The following is a 19638-nucleotide window of genomic DNA, read 5'->3' as shown; positions in this document are numbered from 1 at the left end:
TTGTCTTTGACCATCCTCAACTGTCCTGTATATGGAGTGGAAACGTAATCATGGTAAGGAACTCTACTCACACTAACTCTTTGTTTTATATCACTTCTCCATACTGTGCATTCGGAAAGTATTCAGACCCCTTGACTTTCTACATTTTGTTAAGTTAGTCTTATTCTAAAATTGAATTGAATCCATCTACACCCAACACACCATAATGACAAAGCAAAAACAGATTTAGAAATTTTAGCAAATGTATTTACAAATAAAAAACATACCTTATTTACATAACTTTTCAGATCCTTTACTATAGGACTTGAAATTGAGAAACATCAAGGATGATCAATGGATTCAACTGTTTCCATTGATCATCATCGAGACGTTTCTACAACTTGGAGTCCTCCTGTGGTAAATTCAATTGAATGTAAAGGCACACACACCTGTCTATATAAAGTCCCACAGTTGACAGTGCATGTCAGAGCAAAAATCAAGCCATGAGGTCGAAGGAATTGCCCGTAGAACTCCGAGACAGGATTGTGTGGAGGCACAGATCTGAGGAAGGGTACCAAAACATGTCTGCAGCATTGAAGAAGAAAACAGTGGCCTCCATCATTCTTTAATGGAAGAAGTTTGGAACCACCAAGACTCTCCATAGAGCTGGCCGCCAGGCCAAACTGAGCAATCGGGGCAAAAGGGCCTTGGTGGTGAGCTTCAGAGTTCCACTCCACTCTGGAGATGAAAGAATCTTCCAGAAGGACAACCATCTCTGCAGCACTCCACCAATCAGGCCTTTATGATAGTGTCCAGATGGAAGCCACTCCTCAGTAAAAGCACATGACAGCCTGCTTGGAGTTTGGGCACCTAACTCATCATAACTCATGAGAAACAAGATTCTGGTCTGATGACACCAAAATTGAACTCTTTGGCCTGAATGCCAAGCGTCATGTATGGAAGAAACCTGGCACCATCCCTACGGTGAAGCGCGGTGGTGGCAGCATCATGCTGTGGGGACGTTTTTCAGCGGCAGGGACTGGGAGACCAGTCAGGATCAAGGGAAAGTACAATCCCATCATTGGGGAGTGAATGACGTGATCTTGTCTACAGTTGGAATGGTCTTGCATTCTTTTAAAGTAACTCTTCACAGAATAATAAAATATCACAAATCAAAGTCTAAAACTCAACTCCTCCACTATGATCACATTCTTTCACGGCCCTCCTCGTCCTCTACTTGTCACTAGGCCAAAAATGAAATGAGTTCAAGACGCATCTTTCTGTCCTCAACAGTAACAACTGAAGGGACCAATCTAAATGGTTACGCTCAACACTCGACAGTCATTCAATGGGCAAACAAGTCACTTACAATGCAACGAAGATGTGTCATACACCCCCCCCCCCGTTCTGTTATTATTCTGTTCCTCTGGATTTTGGATGAGTGTGGCTGAGAGAAGTCCAATATAAAACCTGGTAGGTAAGACCTTTAACACTAAATCATGGAGAGAACAGCTGGAGCGACAGTAGACATTTTCCACCTTACATCTGAGAGCCAATACAATCTTCATGTTATCATTCAGTGCTGCTAGGAAATGGTTTGACAGTGGACCCTAATTTCACTAAATATGAATGAGATCATTCAGTGAAGAAGATCCTGGGATAAAAAAACAACAACACTGGTAAGAAGAAACTGCAATTTTATCATCCTATTATTACTTTCTTTGTTGTTGAATTTTACCCCCCTTTCTCCCCAATTTCGTGGTATCCAATTGTTAGTATGTTACTATCTTGTTTCATCGCTACAACTCCCGTACGGGCTCGGGAGAGACGAAGGTCAAAAGCCATGCATCCTCCGAAACACAACCCAACCAAGCCGCACTGCTTCTTAACACAGCGCGCATCCAACCAGGAAGCCAGCCACACCAATGTGTCAGAGGAAACCGTGCACCTGGCGACCTGGTTAGCGTGCACTGCGTCCGGCCCGCCACAGGAGTCGCTAGTGCGCGATGAGACAAGGATATCTCTACCGGCCAAACCCTCCCTAGCCCGGACGACACAATTGTGCGTCGCCCCACGGACCTCCCGGCCGGCTGCGACAGAGCCTGTGCGCGAACCCAGTGTCTCTGGTGGCACAGCTAGCACTGTGATGCAGTGCCCTAGACCACATCTTATTACTTTTAAAAGCAATAATCATTCTGGAAACATATTCACATCAGAAACATCCACAAACCCTTTACATTTCACGAGAAACCCCTTTAGTTGACTTAACTACCAGAACTTATTTTCAACATGAGCAACAGGAATGTAAAATAAAGTAATCGATCAAGTGAACGGGAATAGAAACATGAAGACTTACAATGACAGCCCTGAATGAAATGACAAGCTAATGTGGATGGTGATAATGAGCATAAATAACAGGGAATGTCTCAAACATGGAACAGTTCTGCCTTGAGTACAGTTCATTTTTTAGAGATAGTGTGAGAATTATCCTACATTATCCTACATTATTTTATATAAATCAATAAATGTTTTACTCAAAGCAATCTGCAAAACGCTTTTAAAACATAGTTGACATTCAATCTTTACAAATACTTTAAATATGGTTCAGTTTATACTTTGATCAAGCTGCAATATATAAGAGGTAAAATGAGGCCAAACAGGTCCTCAATAATAAAATACTTTTTGATCGGAGACGTCCATAATTGTCAGGACCATCTTATAACCCTGTCGACCACTCCATGAACATAACTAGTGACTGACTTACTATAGTGACAACTAAAGTGATCATAGTCATCATAGACAAAAAGGAACAGAACAGCCTAACCCATTGAGAAACAGCCTAACCCATTGAGAAACAGCCTAACCCATTGAGAAACAGCCTAACCCATTGAATATGATGCATTTAAGATTCATTTCACAGACAGAGATTAAGACTATTCCTGGACTAAGAACCATTTTCAATGGAGAATCTCCACTGAAGATGGTTTTTAGTCCAGGACCAGGCTTAATCTGTGTGGAAAACCAGCCCCAAAAGTCTGAAGTCAGTGAAATTGATTACCCTAACCTTGTAGACCGATGTAAAAACCTGGTGATGATAGTGCAAATATGTCTCCCCACATAAGGTGCTGTTATTCACATTATACAGATTCAACATGTCTAGGGTTTCACAATGAGGGGGCTTTGCATTAATAAGAGGTAAACTAGTACCTAAACGGGTATCCGGATCTATTTTGTTTATATGCTTTACCTTGGGTTTTCATTTCAACCAAAGGCTTAAGTGATTAATGGATGGAAAATAATTCCATCATGACTTTGTTCAATTATCTTGCGCTTTTCAATTCCCATCCACTGTGTACAAACAAATGAGAAACAAACATGAAATCCCTGAAAGATACAGAATTCAGTCACATATTCCAGGGGTGAACAGCTGAGGCTACAAGCTGTGTCCATCCTGGAGCAGCATATCATGTACATAACAACCGATGATTTATATAAACCCTGGATTGCTGATGCTATGTATTGGCCACATGTCAAAAATGATTCTATAGCTTCCAACATCTTTTTTTACAATGGAGATGTACAGAGATAGCTGTGGGATGGCTTAAATACAACGCCCCCTATCAGTCATCCAGGGTTTATACACATAATTGAAAACAACAGTGTACATAATGCATGCTCACAGACACACACACACACACACACACACATCAGCTGGCAAAGTGCTGGTAAAAGGCCAGTTTGATCCTCTCTATAAGGTGACACAGTTTGATGGCAGGGCCCAGCTTCAGCCCCATACACTCCTGTACTGTGGGCAGGCTCAGCAACAGCAGGGCCTGACCATCTATCTCCTGTCAACACACACAACAACATGGCTCAGTGCACTGTGCGTGTGTATGTGTGTACACATGTGTATTGCCTTCTCCACACCGAAGTGTGTGTGTGTGTGTGTGTGTGTGTGTGTCACTCCTACTTGGTCCCTGAATATGCGCGCCAGCGGGGAACAGTCAGTGGTTCTGATGAAGTGAGTCACGTCAGTGATGCTCCAGCCCAGAGGACTGCTGTCCAGATGCAGCTTCTCCTGCACCTCCACCCGCCCACTCTGAGACAGAACACAAAAACAAGGAGTTCCACATATATAGTTCTAGGATCAGTGTGTGTGTGTGTGTGTGTGTGTGTGTGTGTGTGTAATTATGCAACAGCCACTACCATAGGTGAGGGGGGCTGGTTATCATCATCTGAGTAGGAGGTTAATTGGGGTCCTTCCCGAGGGCGAGGTTCTGGAGGGGTGGGACGGGGAGAGGCGGGCTGGGACTTCCTCTCTAACACGTCAGAGTCACCCTGCTGCTCTGAGCCCGAATCCTCCTCACTCAGAGAGTAGTCCTCATCCAGGTCCTCCTCCTCCTCCTCTCCACTACCCTGGGGTGCAAAGAAAGAGTACAGTTATGAGTTTGATTACTTTCCATATAAAAGTTGCCCATAAAATCAGATGTAGAATGAGATTGCACTGCGCCCTACCCCAAATCCTAACCTTAACTATTCAAAAATCTCCGACCTTGGACCAGTGGTTGAGGGAAACTAAACTTCTAGCTTCTCTTCCAAAAATGTACAGCTAGGACAGCTACAAAACCTAGGAAGCCCATGGTTCTCACCCACTTCCATAGACTTACACAGTAATTATGACAACTTCCGGAGGACGTCCTCCAACCTATCAGCATGAACTGACATGTTATTCACCCAATCAAAAGATCAGAGAATGAATCTAGTACTGAAAGCACAAGCTACAGCTAGCTAGCACTGCATAAAATGTGGTGAGTAGTTGACTCAAAGAGATAAGAGTTTTGAACAAATGAATTTCTTCAAAAATGAAGGAGAAGCAAGAGATGGCGAGAGAGATATTTCAAGAAAAAAAATCGATTTAAGTTTCACTTACTTAGCTAGCAAATGCAGCTAGCTAGTTTAGCCTACTCAAACACCAGGCTCAAACAGAGGGATGCTATGACTAGCCAATACAACACTGGAACTCTTCCAAGTCAAGGTAAGCTTTTGGTTTTACTGATTTATTGCCACCGCTGGTGTAACTGCTAAAATGACTGCATGATTGTAGTGGGTTTACTAATGAGTCATTAGCTATGTTGATTATGACGTTACTTTAGCTAGTATGGTGACAACAATGTAGGCTGTGTGTAGCGGTTCTAATATGGTTTGGCTTGGAAAGGTCCTCGCCTGGTCACATACAGCTGATGTGTTGCGCAATGAAGTCCACAAGCTAAAAGGACAAGGTGAGAGGAGGAGAGCGCATAGAAGTGAGAAGGATTACAACGTGGCTGCTAGGAAAGTGAACTGTGTTCACGTGTGATCAGGGATATATTCATTCCGCCAATTCTGTTGTAAAAACGTTTCTCAAACAGAAGCACACAGAACGAAACAGGTATAAACAAACCTGGATTTGTCCAACAGAAACTTGTTTGCAACTGTTGGACTAACAATTACACCCTATATCAGCTAGATGCAGGCAAGAGTGTGCAAGGCAGTATTTAATGTCACCTCAAATTTGTCTCTCGAACCTGTGTGTGCCTACGTTGTAAATTTTCATTCATTGTAGCAACTTCATGATGGTTATAGGGAAAATTTGAGTTTCATGTAGTAGCCTAAACCGATCGCTGAACTGGGTGAATGGAATATGAATGATATGAATGACAGTCAGCCAATATGCTGTAATGGAAAAAAAGGGGCATGAAAAAAACATTAAACAGCATCAACGCCACTGGTCAACAGAATATCATCTTTTCAAAGTGAGATTTTCACTGAACAGTTACTTTAATGTGTTGAATGTCAGTATATGCAGTACCAGTGGGGAGCAAGCAGGGGTGCTGTCCACAGAGGTAAACAGGCGTTTTTTGCAGACAGACAGGGGCTTCCTCTTCTTCCTCCTGCTCCCCTCTTTGGTGCTGATATCCAGGTTAGTGTGACCACCAGGGGGACGGCCAATACGCTTGGTCTTCTTCTTACCGTAGTAATGAGCTATAGAGTACATAGACAGACACCAAGGAAACTATCTTAGAAAAATAATAACAGGAGTGGTATTCATGACTGTATCGCTAAATATTGATAAGTACATTGTAAATACAAATCGGTGTGTGTCTGTCTATACATGCATATGTGTGTGTGTGTAAGGTAGCACGTACTGTATTTAGTCTTGGTGAGCAGGGAACAGTTCTCTGAGCAGTGTTCCAGCACCATGTGAGGTGTGATCAGGTTGGGGCAGCACTCCAGCCTCACACATGTCTTCCTGCAGAACTCAGCCACCTGGTCAGCCGTACGGGAAATCCCCACAGTGGCCCGGTAACTCTTCCCTTTGTACCTACACACCACCATCCAGAGCAGAATAGGTACACCCATTAATACGGTCTGTCAGAGACCAATGTGGCAGAGAGCATCTCTCCCAGTTCCTGCATCCAGTATGATGTTCATGGAGCAGAGAGAACGTATATCCTCAGTGTCACGTGACTACTACCATATACAAGCATTTCGCTACACCCACAATAACATCTGCTAAATGTGACCAATAAAATTTGAGTCGATATACAGTGGCGTTATGGTGATTACATAGTGACCCAGAACAGAGCAAATCTACCTCGTACAGAAAACTCAGTTTCTCTACCGTTTCTCATTTTATCCTAACACTGTACAATCTAAACTGCCATGGTATCACTATCATGTTAGTGTTGTTACGGTGTATACTGTGGTCTGTCTATTGGTTGGGTAGACTGACTTGGCCTTGAGAGTCTCTCCCTGGCCGTGCCGCCTCAGCTCTGGGTCCTGCTGCAGCTCCCTCAGCACCCGGCTGGGCTTGTAGGCCGAGCTGATCAGCAGCGTCAACACCTGGACCACAGGGCAGGAGGATACGGGGGGTTAGAAGTACACACTGTAGGATACAGCACAGAATTAAACAGGACACGAGTGGATTATGTATCTGTATGGTGATATCAGTGAGAAGTCATCTACAGGAGCGCGTGTGTTAATAATTCATTACATTTGTAAAGCGCTTTTCATTATACAGAATAATCTAAAAGTGCATTATTTTTTTTTTTTAATGAACCAAATGAATAAAAAAAACAGACACAACTAGACAGGGAAACTGACACAAAGAACACAGCTCATGCTACAAGAGACACGGACACCAAGAAGCACAGCTATCAACTGAAATTCTTCCTAAAGAGAAAGTTCTTTAGGCCCCTTTTAAAGTGTGCCTACAGGTGGTCCGGGAGGGCATTATAGAGGCTGGGGGAGGTCGAGATGAAAGCCTAATCCCCCAAGGAGCGGAGATTAATCCTGGGGGCGTGTAGGAGCAGGCTATGGCTTGACCTGAGGGTGCGGGTGAGGTTTTGGAGGGAGAGCAGTTCTTTGAGATAAGGAGGGGTATTGCCACGAATACACCGGAAAGTCAATCCGGAATGAGACGGGGAGCGAGTGCAGAGATGCCATGATGGGGGTGATGTGATGGTGTTTCCACACACTGACCAGGATCCTGGCAGCACTGTTCAGGATGTATTGGGGCTTCTGAAGACTCCTGCCAGGGCTCCTGATGAAGAGTGTGTTGCATTAGTCCAGCCCTGAGGAGATAAAGGCATGGATGAGCTTCTCTGCATCAGACTGAGTGAGGGTGAGACGGAGTTGGGCAATGTTCTTGAAGTGATAGAATGACGCTTTACGTGGCTGTCAAAGGTCAGGGAGAAATCAAGCTTTACACCCAGATTGGAAACTGAGGGAGAGAGAGGGATGTGCTGTCCTGCAATGTTGAGGTGTGTTATTGGTGAGTGCTGGACCTGGAGGGGGGTGCCAACATTTCGGGCCTCGGTTTTGCTGCTGTTCAGTTGAAGGACGTTTTCCTTCATCCATCTACTCAAGGCATGTGTTCATCAGCATAACAATGGAATGAGATTCCATGCCGGGTAATGACACGAGGGGGAACATGTACAGGACGAACAGGATGCGTCCAAGAACAGATCCTTGTGGTACACCGCAGGTGACGTGATGGGTCCGGGACCTGGGCCCACCTAGCAACACATACTCAGTCCTGTGAGAGGTAGGAGTGGAACCAGCTCAGAGCTGGTCCAGACAGTCCGGTGGCATCCAGGAAGCGTTCAAGTAGGATGGGGTGGGCGACAGTGTCAAATCCTGCACTCAAGTCCAGGGGGATCAGGGGACAGGGGGAGCCTGTCCAGCAGACAGGGGGAGCACCAGCAGGTCGTTCGTGACCCTGAGTAGGGCCGTTTCAGTGCTGTGGGCCGGCCAGAAACCTGACTGGAACTTCTCAAATACTGTAGGTTGTTCAGACTGAGATGGTCCTGGAGCTGTACAGCAGCCACTTTTTTTAAAACCTTAGAGAGGAAGGGGAGATTGGATGTTGGCCTGATATTTTTAGATTGAGAGGAGCTTGTAGATAGATGTGTGCTGCTGTCTCACTCACCTCTTTCAGCACCAGGACACAGTTGCCGGGGCCGATGCTCTGGGGCAGCTCTGCGATGCGGCCCTTGTTCAGGTAGGGGCCGGAGAAACAGAGGTGGTTGAAGAATATCTTTGGGCAGCTGTACTTTCCGTTCCCCTGAGCTGCTGACAGACACAGACTTGAGATTCTCATACGCATTATTTTTGCACAAATTATTTTTCACAAGGTATTACACTCACCGCTCTCTGATTGGCTCAGATCCTGCTGCCTCGCTGCATGGGGCGCGGCTTTAAGTTGAGATCTGCCATCGGATCAAACCCAAATACACATACAGTTAGAAATAAAAACCGACAAGTCAAAGTTGGTAGAGTAGAGGAATATAGGTTCAGCTTTTTCATTTCGATTCCCACTCTCTCTCAGTAATGTGCAGTCTGCAAAAACTCACTGCTTCTCTGGTTGCACCACGGCCACACAGCTCTTCCTCGGAGCTGCAACAGAAGAGGTCAAAAGTCAAACTACATTTGACAGTAACCGACAGATAAAACACTGACATAGACCAATCCCCAAAATGGACAGGAGGGTCTTGTTTGGAGCCTGACCTGTAGCTTTGGAGGGGTGTTGGAGGGGGTAGCCGTTACTCTCACACCAGCTGACTGGAAAGATGTCCAGGGAGTCCACATGCGTGATGACGTCAGGCAGCGTCTGCTTCAACCCTAGAGAGAACACACAGAGCAGAGGGAGGAGGGTATGAACACGTAAACACTATGTAAATAGAACACTGAGAATTCAGGTAGCTGAAATTACCACACAAAACTGACTTGGTCGTAGTGATAATATTCACAAGATCAACATCCTTCCCCCAAAACCCTTACATCTCTCCAACCCAGCACTTTCTCTCCCTTCTACAGCTGTTCTGTTCTCACCTTCTAGACCTAGCCAGATGTGCTGACCTCTGACCCTGGTTACAGTTGCCATGTGGATGTATTTAGGAGAGATGGGATTCACCGCCTCCAGCCTCATGAACTCAACAAAGTCATGATCACTCTGCTCCTGGAGGAAAAACACCTGTCATTAGTCAGTGGTATAATATATATATGTGTGTGTGTGTGTGTGTGTGTGTGTGTGTGTGTGTGTGTGTGTGTGTGTGTGTGTGTGTGTGTGTATGTCTCACCACAGGAAAACAGCTCTCTGGCGCTCCCTCTGCGCCACACTGTTTCAGGTAATACGCCCAGTCAAAGTCCTGACCCTGGTAACCTACACACCCACATACCCAGGAACACAGTAAAATTTAACTGGTAACTGCAGTACAGTGCATGAGATGAGTGTATTCCACAGGTGGGACCAAGTCACTATTATTAAGTCACAAGGTCCGAGTCTCAAGTCGAGAACCGGCCGAGTCAAGTCCAAGTTGTGCAATCTAAGGGCAAGTCAAGTCACAAGTAAAAAACAAACCTTTATTAAAAAGAAATGTTTAAGCTACCAGGCAGCCCTTTTCATTGATCAATTTCAAGCAATTTTGACATACCAAAAGACCAGCAGACCTATGTTAGTCATTGTTGATTGATGCCCCATTACTGGTGAGCTTGCAAAGTAAACCGTTAATATTCTTGATCACCAAACTATTTTTGGAGCTGCATATTTATTCATGGCAAACCGCTCTCCCTACAAAGTGCAGTTTGTGCTGCACCCGATCCTTCAGCTGGCCAGGAAATCAGCCATCTGTTCGCTAGCTTAGTGGTTCTGAAACAGCCTGAATTTAAAATGGATTAAATTGAGATTGTGTTTCTGGCCTACACACACACAATACCCTGTACTGTCAAAGTGTAATTACGTTTAGATATTTTGGCAAATTAATTAAAAATGAAACGCTGAAATGTCTTGAGCCAATAAGTATTCAACACCTTTGTTATGGCAAGCCTTAATACGTTCAGGAATAAAAATATGCTCAACAATTCACATAACGGGCTCCCGAGTGGCGCAGCAGTCTAAGGTGCTGCATCTCAGTGCAAGAGGCGTCCCTACAGTACCCGGTTCGATTCCAGGCAGTATTACACCCGAGCCGTGATTGGGAGTGCCATAGGGCAGCGCACAATTGGCCCAGCGTAGTCCTGGTTTAGCCCGGGGTAGGCCTTCATTGTAAATAAGAATTTGTTCTTAAATGACTTCCCTAATAAATACATTTTAAAAAGCTGCATGGACTCACTCTGTATGTGTGCAATAATATTGTTTAACATGATTTTTGAATGACTACCTCATCTCTGTACCCCACACATACAGATAATTGTAAGGTCCTTCAGTCGATCAGTGATTTTCAAACACATATTCAACCACAAAGACCAGGAAGGTTTTCCAATGCCTCGCAACAAAGAGCACCTATTGCTAGATGGGTAAAAAATTAAATAAAAAGCAGACATTGAATATCCGGAGACTCTCTGCAACAAAATTAGTGACAAAACCCTGGTCAGATAAGTTCAGTCTCAAGTCAAAGTCGAGTCACGAGTCTTGATGCTCCAAGTCTGAAGTTATTTTATTTTCTATCAAGTCATGTGACTCCTCCACACCTCTGGTTTATTCTGCCTCACCTGGAGGGGGACTGAGGGGTACCCCATTTTTAAGGCTCCACTGGACAGGGAAGATTTCAGTGCTTCCATGGTGACAGAGGAATGATGAGCCAGGCCCCGCCCCCTCACTGTCTCCCTGTAGACTGTCCATCTGCACCAGGAAGTACTGTTCATTCAACACCTGGGGAACACAATGATGACATCACTGTTGCAGCCCCATACAACTAGGTGCAACCTATCACACACTATACGTAATTGATAAACACGGAAGAAGCTGTGTGGGTGCGGTGGGGGTGTTACTTTGGTGACACCATTTATAACCATTGTGTAACTGTAACACTAAATAGCTATGTGCCACTTCTGAAAAGACTGTGCACGCACAAAAATATTGAGATTTATAAACTTGGGAGCACACCACACGTTTCCCGTTATAAATCAGACCTGTGGTGAAACTGTGTATGCGTGAACGAGCATTATAACTCCACATGAAAACTGCCCATCATTCACCTTCTATGGTGACAATAATGCCCTTATTTGCTGTATACTTTGGAAGTATTGGAATTAGGCCAAGACAGTTTCTAAGGAAATAGCAATGCAAGGCGAACTTAATCAATTGTCTTTGGAGAGGTTGGCAGAATGTTTTCTTTTGCTTTGACTTTTGCTGTGTCTGAACATGTCAGAAAGACAAAACCAATTGGAAATTGTTGAAGACCAGTAAAAAGATTGTTTGATATATCAATAATATTTTGTATATACTTTTCCCCAAACCTAAATATGCTGCATTGCCCACAAATTCTGAAACATTGTCTACAGTAGAGGCCTACTGCTTACAGTGGTAGTCTACACACTTCAATGCAAAAAAAGTGTTTAAAGTCCGTTGGTGACATGGGGGCATTACCTTGGTGACAGTAGCTGGGCTGATGTTGAAGGGGGCAGCGGGGTTCACCGCCTCCAACTTCATCCCCTCAGAGAAGCAGTGAGGAGAGAGGACTGGCCTGTCCTACAAACACACAGAAGATATGTCAGAGGGAGACAGAGAGGGCAGAGGGGGAGATGTAAAGCATACCTTAAAGAAGTCTCGATTGAAGGCTTCTTCTTTAGGCTGTCTGATGGTCTTTCTCACCTCCTCCCACTCTGCTTCACTGCGCAAACCACAAAGCACTGAAACACAGCAGTGACATTATCACTAAGTAACTCTCATTAATACTTAAACACACACAAAGCATCCAAACAAACACAAACAGTGGTCAGCAGGCAACAGTGGTCAGCAGGCAACAGTGGTCAGCAGGCAACAGTGGTCAGCAGGCAACAGTGGTCAGCAGGCAACAGTGGTCAGCAGGCAACAGTGGTCAGCAGGCAACCAGCCCAGCATTAATACACCTTATTCAAGGACCAGGGTTGGTCAACAGCATCACAAGGTGCACCACAAGGTGCAGAGGCAGTTCTGTTCCTTACCAGCAGGTGGGATGAGAGAGCAGCTGTTCTCCTCAGCCCAGCCAGGTGGGTGCAGGAGGGGGTCCAGGTAGAATACCCATCGCCTGGCCAGTGACTGGGTTAGCCCCTCTGTCCCAGCGTAGCGCAGACACAGACGGCCCCCTATGTTGTCCTCCACCTGCGCCCCCCAGGCCACCCCTGGGTCCACACTGTCCTGCAGCTCCACACACCACCCCATGGGAAACAGGTCTGCTGGGTCTCCCCCTGCCTGAGCCTGGACATGTTGACATTTTTTTATTTAAAAAATACTGAAAAATAAATGTAAAAAATAATCAAGTTTTTCTGACATGAGAGGTGATGTTGAATAGGTCCTAGCTGTAGTTATGGTCCTGGTGTCCCCACTCCTCCCTCTCCCACTCACCCCCTGCAGCAGGTGTGCTGGTGCACTCCCTCCCTGAGCCAGAGCCTCCTCTAGGACAGCCTCCCAGTCACTATGTTTCTCACGGACACCTGGACCCACATCACATTCATAAATTGTGTGCATCTTTAAGCTGTTAATTCCTGTATACAGTTGAAGTCAGAAGTTCCCATACTGTACACTTAGGTTGGAGTCATTAAAACTCGTTTTTCAACCACTCCACAAATTTCTTGTTAACAAACTATAGTTTTGGCAAGTCGGTTAGGACATCTACTTTGTGCATGAAACACAAGTCATTTTTTCAACAATTGTTTACAGAGAGATTATTTAATTTATAATTCACTGTATCACAATTCCAGTGGGTCAGAAGTTTACATACACTAAGTTGACTGTGCCCTAATTGACATCATTTGAGTCAATTGGAGGTGTACCTGTGGATGTATTTCAAGGCCTACCTTCCAACTCGGTGCCGATTTGCTTTACATCATGGGAAAATCAAAAGAAATCAGCCAAGACCTCAGAATAAAAATTGTAGACCTCCACAATCTGGTTCATCCTTGGGAGCAAGTTCCAAAATGCCCGAAGGTACCACGTCTCCTAGAGATGAACGTACTTTGGTGCGAAAACTGCAAATCAATCCCAGAATAACAGCAAGGGACCTTGTGGAGATGCTGGAGAAAACAGGTACAAAAGTATCCACTTCCACAGTAAAACAAGTCAAATATTGACATAACCTGAATGGCCGCTCAGCAAGGAAGAAGCCACTGCTCCAAAACCGCGTTAAAAAAGCCAGACTATGGTTTACAACTGCACATGGGGACAAAGATCGTACTTTTTGGAGAAATGTCCTCTGGTCTGATGAAACAAAAATAGAACTGTTTGGCCATAATGACCATCGTTATGTTTGGAGTAAAAAGGGGGAGGCTTGCAAGCCAAAGAACACCATCCCAACCGTAAAGCATGGGGGTGGCAGCATCATGTTGTGGGGGTGCTTTGCTGAAGGAGGGACTGGTGCACTTCACAAAATAGATGGCATCATGAGGGAGGAAAATTATGTGGAAATTATATTGAAGCAACATCTCAAGACATCAGTCAGGAAGTTAAAAACCTCTTCGAACTACCTATCCCGGATCCGGTATATTTGTCATCAGCAACGCTGATAAAATATTACGAGAAAATATTCATATTCATGAAATCACAAGTGAAATATAGAGAAACACAGCTTACTTAGCCTTTTGTTAATTACCCTGTCGTCTCAGATTTTGAAATGATGCTTTACAGTGAAAGCAATACAAGCATGTGTAAGTTTATCGATAGCCTAGCATAGCATTATGTACACTTCGCATCAGGTAGCTTGGTCACGATAATCAGAAAAGCAATCAAATTAACCCTTTACCTTTGTTGATTTTTGGATGTTTTCACACACGAGACTCCCAGTTAGACAGCAAATGTTCCTTTTGTTCCATAAAGATATTTTTTATATCCAAATGACCTCCGTTAGTTTGGTGCGTTATGCCCAGGAATCCACCGGAAATAGTGGTCACGGCAACGCAGACAAAATTTCTAAATTATATCCATAATGTCGACAGGAACATGTCAAACGTTTTTTATAATCAATCCTCAAGGTATTTTTCAAGTATCTATTCGATAATATATCAACCGGGACGACAGTTGGCTTTTCACTAGGACCGGGAGGAACAATGGCTGCCTCTCTCTTTTGCGCATAAATCACTCTGAGTGCCCCCACCTGACCACTTACATATTGTGGTCGTTCACGCTCATTCTTCAAAATAAAGGCCTGAAACTATGTCTAAAGGCTGTAGACACATTGGGGAAGCCATAGAAAAAGGAATCTGGTTGATATCCCTTTCAATGGTCAATAGGGATGCATAGGAACACAGAGCTTTCAAAATAAGAGTAACTTCCTGATTGGATTTTTATCAGGCTTTCGCCTGCGATATCAGTTCTGTTATACTTACAGTTTTGGAAACTTTAGAGTGTTTTCTATCCTAAGCTGTCAATTACATGCATATTCTAGCATCTGATCCTGACAAATAGGTTGTTTACTTTGGGAGCGTTATTTTTCCAAAAATAAAACTAGTGTCCCCTAGCTTCCAGCTTGGTCACAAATGGATCTTCCAAATGGACAATGACCCCAAGCATACTTCCAAAGTTGTGGAAAAAAGGATTAAGGACAACAAAGTCAAGGTATTGGAGTGGCCATCACAAAGCCCTGACCTCAATCCTATAGAAAGAACTGAAAAAGTGTGCGAGCAAGGAGGCCTACAAACCTGACTGTTACACCAGCTCTGTCAGGAGGAATGGGCCAAAATTCCCCCAACGTATTGTGGGAAGCTTGTGGAAGGCTACCTGAAACGTTTGACCCAAGTTAAACAATTTAAAGGCAATGCTACCAAATACTAATTGAGTGTATGTAAACTTCTGGGAATGTGATGAAATAAATAAATAATTATCTCTACTATTATTCTGACATTTCACATTCTTAAAATAAAGTGGTAATGCCAACTGGCCTAAAACAGGTCATTTCTACTTGGATTAAATGTCAGGAATTGTGAAAAACTGAGTTTAAATGCATTTGGTTAAGGTGTAAGTAAACTTCCGACTTCAACTGTATATGAAAAACTGTGTATTCCAATACATTTATTTGAGCACAGGGCCCAACCGGTCCACAGCAACACAAACGTATTTTGCCATTAACCCCTATGTCACCCCCTCACCATTGGGTGGTCTCATTGGTCGCCCCTGCTGCCTACCCCACCCCAGAGGGTGGAGGTCAGAGGTCATGATGTCAGACCAGAAGTCTGCTCGTCGGTCGTCGTGGTAACCCTCATAGCGCAGCAGCAGCAGTTGGCCACAGGCAGTGATGATGGTAGCCACCCAGTAGGGTTGGTCAGGTTCTGAACGCACAGACACCTCCAGCATCATCCCTGGGGCCAGCCCTGTCTGCAGGCTACAGTCCACCTGACAGGGAGGGAAGGGGAAAGACAACTATAATTCATGTGTGAGTGGATATACAATAAATAGGGCCGTGACCAGGAAAAACACTGGGCCCTAATTATAAGTACCATATCTGCAAATGGGCCCTGATGCAGTGAAATAAGACATACATGTTTGAAGGCGTGATGTGGAACTGCCAATAGTCCATTCTCCTCCAGATATTCATCCCAGTTGAAGTCAGACTCCAGGTCAGAGCCCCCTGCTGAAAGACACACAAACTCATTTATAAAGACAGAAAAATACACCAATGCCATTGAACCATTGTGAGACTCACCAGATTCCTGTGCCTCGGGGTTCATGATGCCCCCACTGTGTTCCCAACACCACCCAGAAGACTGTATTAGCAGTAGCTAAAACCACTTTAGATCCACCTGAAAAAGATACAAAGACGACATTAAATATACATGTCTGTGTTTAGTGCCTAGTACTCAGTAACTACAACACACTTATACAGTTCCACTTCCAAGACAAAAAAAAGGTTAGCACTCATGAAGATTTAGGTAGGTTGAGAGGAGAGTTGCTGTCCGTTTTGAATGTGGGACCTTTAGGCACGGCCGGCCTGCTCATTAGGCATCTGCCTATGGCGGCAGATTGACAAGGGCGGCATTTTCTGAGCTAAACTGACCAAGACGCACCTTCAACAACAAAACATCATTCTGCCCCAAAACAATGACAATTTCTCTCAACCAGTGGCATATGGGCTTTTTAGGTGAGGGTTGATGCCGCCCTGTGATAAGCAGTGCCCACTTTGTCAAAGGCTGGGGTGCAAAATATGTTGCTTGTCCATTCCCAGCGCGCCCCTCCAGGGTGCTGTTGGAGAGACACATCGCTGCGGTGCTCCACCCCAAAATTGTATTTCACTTTTATTTAACCAGGTAGGCTAGTTGAGAACAAGTTCTCATTTACAACTGCGACCAGAGATACTGGGGTGCAAAGGAGAGAGAAAAAAATAACAGTATGGGGATGAGGTAGTTGGATGGGCTATGTACAGGTGCAGTGATCTGTGAGCTGCTCTGACAGCTGGTGCTTAAAGTTAGAGAGGGAGATACGAGTCTCCAGCTTCAGTGATTTTTGCCATTTGTTCCAGTCATTGACAGCAGAGAACTGGAAGGAAAGGCAATTGGCTTTGGGGGTGACCAGTGAAATATACCTGCTGGAGCGTGTGCTAGCGCGTGCTACGGGAAAGTTTATGGCCTTTTCTGTAGCCTACAGGCTGGAGATAGACTGTATGAATGTATTGAGACTGACACTTTTTACATCATGCAGGTTTCTCCAATCAAATAGCCTAACCTAAATGCTGCCCAATCAAATAAAAGATATGTTAACAAAAATATCCTAAAAACAGGCCAGGTCAAAGTAAAACGGACAATATGGAATGGCCATTCACAACTGTTGTTCAGGAGTTTCACCCCATTGTCATGATCAGTGGTTTCAAGTTGGTATCTGTACATTTTTGACAAGCTGATCATGTGAAAAGATATGATACTTCTGCATGTCCTGCTGTGTAAACACATTGCAAATAGGCTCACCATAACTCCTAAAAAGTTGGGTAGCTGATATTCAGAGCTTAAAATAGTCTAATTGATTTAACACAGGAATAAGGACTAATACAGTCAATGCAACGGCCTGTTTTACAAATGGTGGGCCTACCACATGGATGGGCATTCATAAAATTCCATTGCGGGCAGACATGGTAGGCCACACCCAAGTAAACAGGAACCGACGTATTGTTTTGGTGTTTTACAAACTGTAAGGCTTACCACTTAGCCGTCGCCTTTTGGAGGTCGTTTTTTTTGTTGCAGTCTGGACCGGCCTTGATTTCCACGGACATTGGATTTTGGTCAGGACCAAATATGAACCAATCATAGACGTCTAAATTTGGTTCAGATTTGGTGTGGTCCAGACCAGCCTTGATTTCAACATCAACGGACATTGATTTTTGGTCCGGTCCGGATTTCAACGTGCGGAAAATATATATTTTAAAAGTCTGGAAAATAGGTATTTTCAACATACGGGAAACACTCATTTTAAACTTTAATTCATAACCAAAAATGAACCTGACTTCAACATCTGGAATATATGTATTTTTCAATGTCTTTCATGCTTTTTCAACGTCCTGGAAAATACTTACTTTCCCCCCATAATTCAGAACCTAAACTGGAAAATATTTTAGACGTATTTTCAAGGTCAAGGACCGGCCCTGCCTTTAAGCTTTCTTTCAATTCAATAGACTGTCCATCTCTCTCCCTTCTCTGTCGGGGGTGATCAGTCTCAGGAAGGATTAGAGCCCTGCTTAAAGCAGGCTGTCTGGCCTAGACCCATTCCTACCACACACACAGCCTTCGACCAGCCTATGAGTTGTTGACATCTTTATTCATTTAAGAAGTAATTAACTGAACTCATCCTGAGAAATCCCTGCCTGATATCCTCCGATAACGTCAATGTGACAAAGCAGTGATATCAATATATATATATATATATATATATATATATATATACAGCATACTCTGCCTCCCGCCTGCAGTGACAGGTGTTCCCGCCAGTAGGTTAACGACGTCCCATCTCAGAAAAGGGGTAGGTGGACCATGGCGTGGCAAAACCAGCACAAAAATGCTAAAGCTGCCTACACATTTGTTGATACTTTGTTTATGTTAGGTTGCAATAAACAGTATAGGTCACATTTTGCCACAGAATAGCCTGGAACGTTGTAATCGGCTACACTGTATATTATTTTACAATGTTACATTAGACGCTTGCAATGATACATCGCAAGCTAAACAACCATGAAATAAAACATATTGACTACAAAAAAAACTAGTCAGACTTTTCAGGGAAAGGTTGTCAGCATCAGCAATATGACAATCTGTTGACACAATATTGCAGGCAAAGGCGTCATGCGCCCAGCTCAACTTTAAATTCTATATTGTGGTCGTGATCAAAATTGAATTCACAACATTGAAAAGAGATCGTGGATATCAATCTGTGCAATGAAAATGATCGGGTGCGCGAAGCTTGCACACCGTTCCCACTGTCCACGAGCAAGTTTGCAGCCGAAATGTCAAGTATTAGTATGGCGCTGCGTACTCAATAGAGCACAACACAGCTTCTTTGATACCAGGAAAAAACACACGTGAGCCACTAAGGCAGCTGAAAATACGTTTGCCCGTTAGTACATTGTAAATATTAGCTAAGTATTTTATAAACTTACGTGAATCTCACCGTTTCCTAGTTTTTCCAAGTAAATTTAAAACATCTCCCTCGCAAGCCTCGCTTGTTCTCTGCTTCCTTGCAATATGTCACAAACCTAAACTGCGCATGCTCGATCATTCACTTTCTCAAACTGGGGCTGTCAAGAGGAAAAGGCGTCCCGCACCGATGGACTTGGTCATATAATTCAGCGATTAGAGGAAACATATGAACATACTCTGCCCCAAACTTTGTGATGTCTATGTTTAAATTACAACAGCATATCTAAATAAATTAAAAAACAAAGACACGCGGTCAAGGATAAGCAAAAGAAAGAAAATAGGCCTACACAGGCTGTCGTCGTGAGCCATGCAATCAAATGTATTTATAAAGCCCTTTCTACATCAGCCGATGTCACAATGTGCTGTACAGAAACCCAGCCTAAGACCCCAAACAGCAAGCAATACAGGTGTAGAAGCACGGTGGCTAGGAAAAACTCCCTAGAAAGGCCAGAACCTAGGAAGAAACCAAGAGAGGAACCAGGCTCTGAGGGGTGGCCAGTCCTCTTCTGGCTGTGCCGGGCAATAAATTAT

General features: G+C 44.1%; 1 protein-coding gene across 4 annotated transcripts; it reads right to left on the bottom strand.

Annotated features, from left to right (window-relative positions):
• Nucleotides 1–218: 218 nt before the first annotated feature.
• LOC118388584 (scm-like with four MBT domains protein 1) lies at nt 219–19210 on the bottom strand. Of its 4 annotated transcripts, none has more exons than XM_035777797.2 (21): nt 19068–19210; nt 16134–16230; nt 15970–16061; nt 15580–15823; nt 12845–12933; nt 12445–12697; nt 12056–12150; nt 11888–11989; nt 11011–11170; nt 9600–9682; nt 9352–9478; nt 9028–9141; nt 8874–8916; nt 8668–8729; nt 8450–8589; nt 6752–6861; nt 6165–6340; nt 5828–6000; nt 4186–4395; nt 3950–4078; nt 219–3827 (listed from the first exon to the last, which is right to left on the bottom strand). In XM_035777797.2, exons 2-21 carry the CDS (start codon nt 16156–16158, stop codon nt 3687–3689), a joined length of 2568 nt encoding a protein of 855 aa, XP_035633690.1. In that variant the 5' UTR covers nt 16159–16230; nt 19068–19210; the 3' UTR covers nt 219–3686. The 4 variants fall into 4 exon arrangements, with proteins under 4 accessions (XP_035633690.1, XP_035633692.1, XP_035633691.1 ...); XM_035777799.2 differs by having other exon boundaries at nt 15970–16058; XM_035777798.2 differs by having other exon boundaries at nt 19079–19200.
• Nucleotides 19211–19638: the final 428 nt, after the last annotated feature.

This window comes from Oncorhynchus keta, chromosome 10 (genome assembly GCF_023373465.1).
Source record: "Oncorhynchus keta strain PuntledgeMale-10-30-2019 chromosome 10, Oket_V2, whole genome shotgun sequence".
Taxonomy (NCBI): domain Eukaryota; kingdom Metazoa; phylum Chordata; class Actinopteri; order Salmoniformes; family Salmonidae; genus Oncorhynchus; species Oncorhynchus keta.
This window is presented reverse-complemented; position numbering and strand designations above follow the sequence as displayed.

Bases quoted from the DNA above. Each gene is read 5' to 3' on its own strand.
- LOC118388584 (XM_035777797.2), bottom strand. From the start codon at position 16,158: ATGAACCCCGAGGCACAGGAATCTG. The intron at 9,479-9,599 runs GTGAGACATACA...TTTTTCCTCCAG, and splicing joins CAGAGAGCTGTTTTCCTGTG to GAGCAGAGTGATCATGACTT. The intron at 4,079-4,185 runs GTAGTGGCTGTT...GTTCTGTCTCAG, and splicing joins ACCAGCCCCCCTCACCTATG to AGTGGGCGGGTGGAGGTGCA.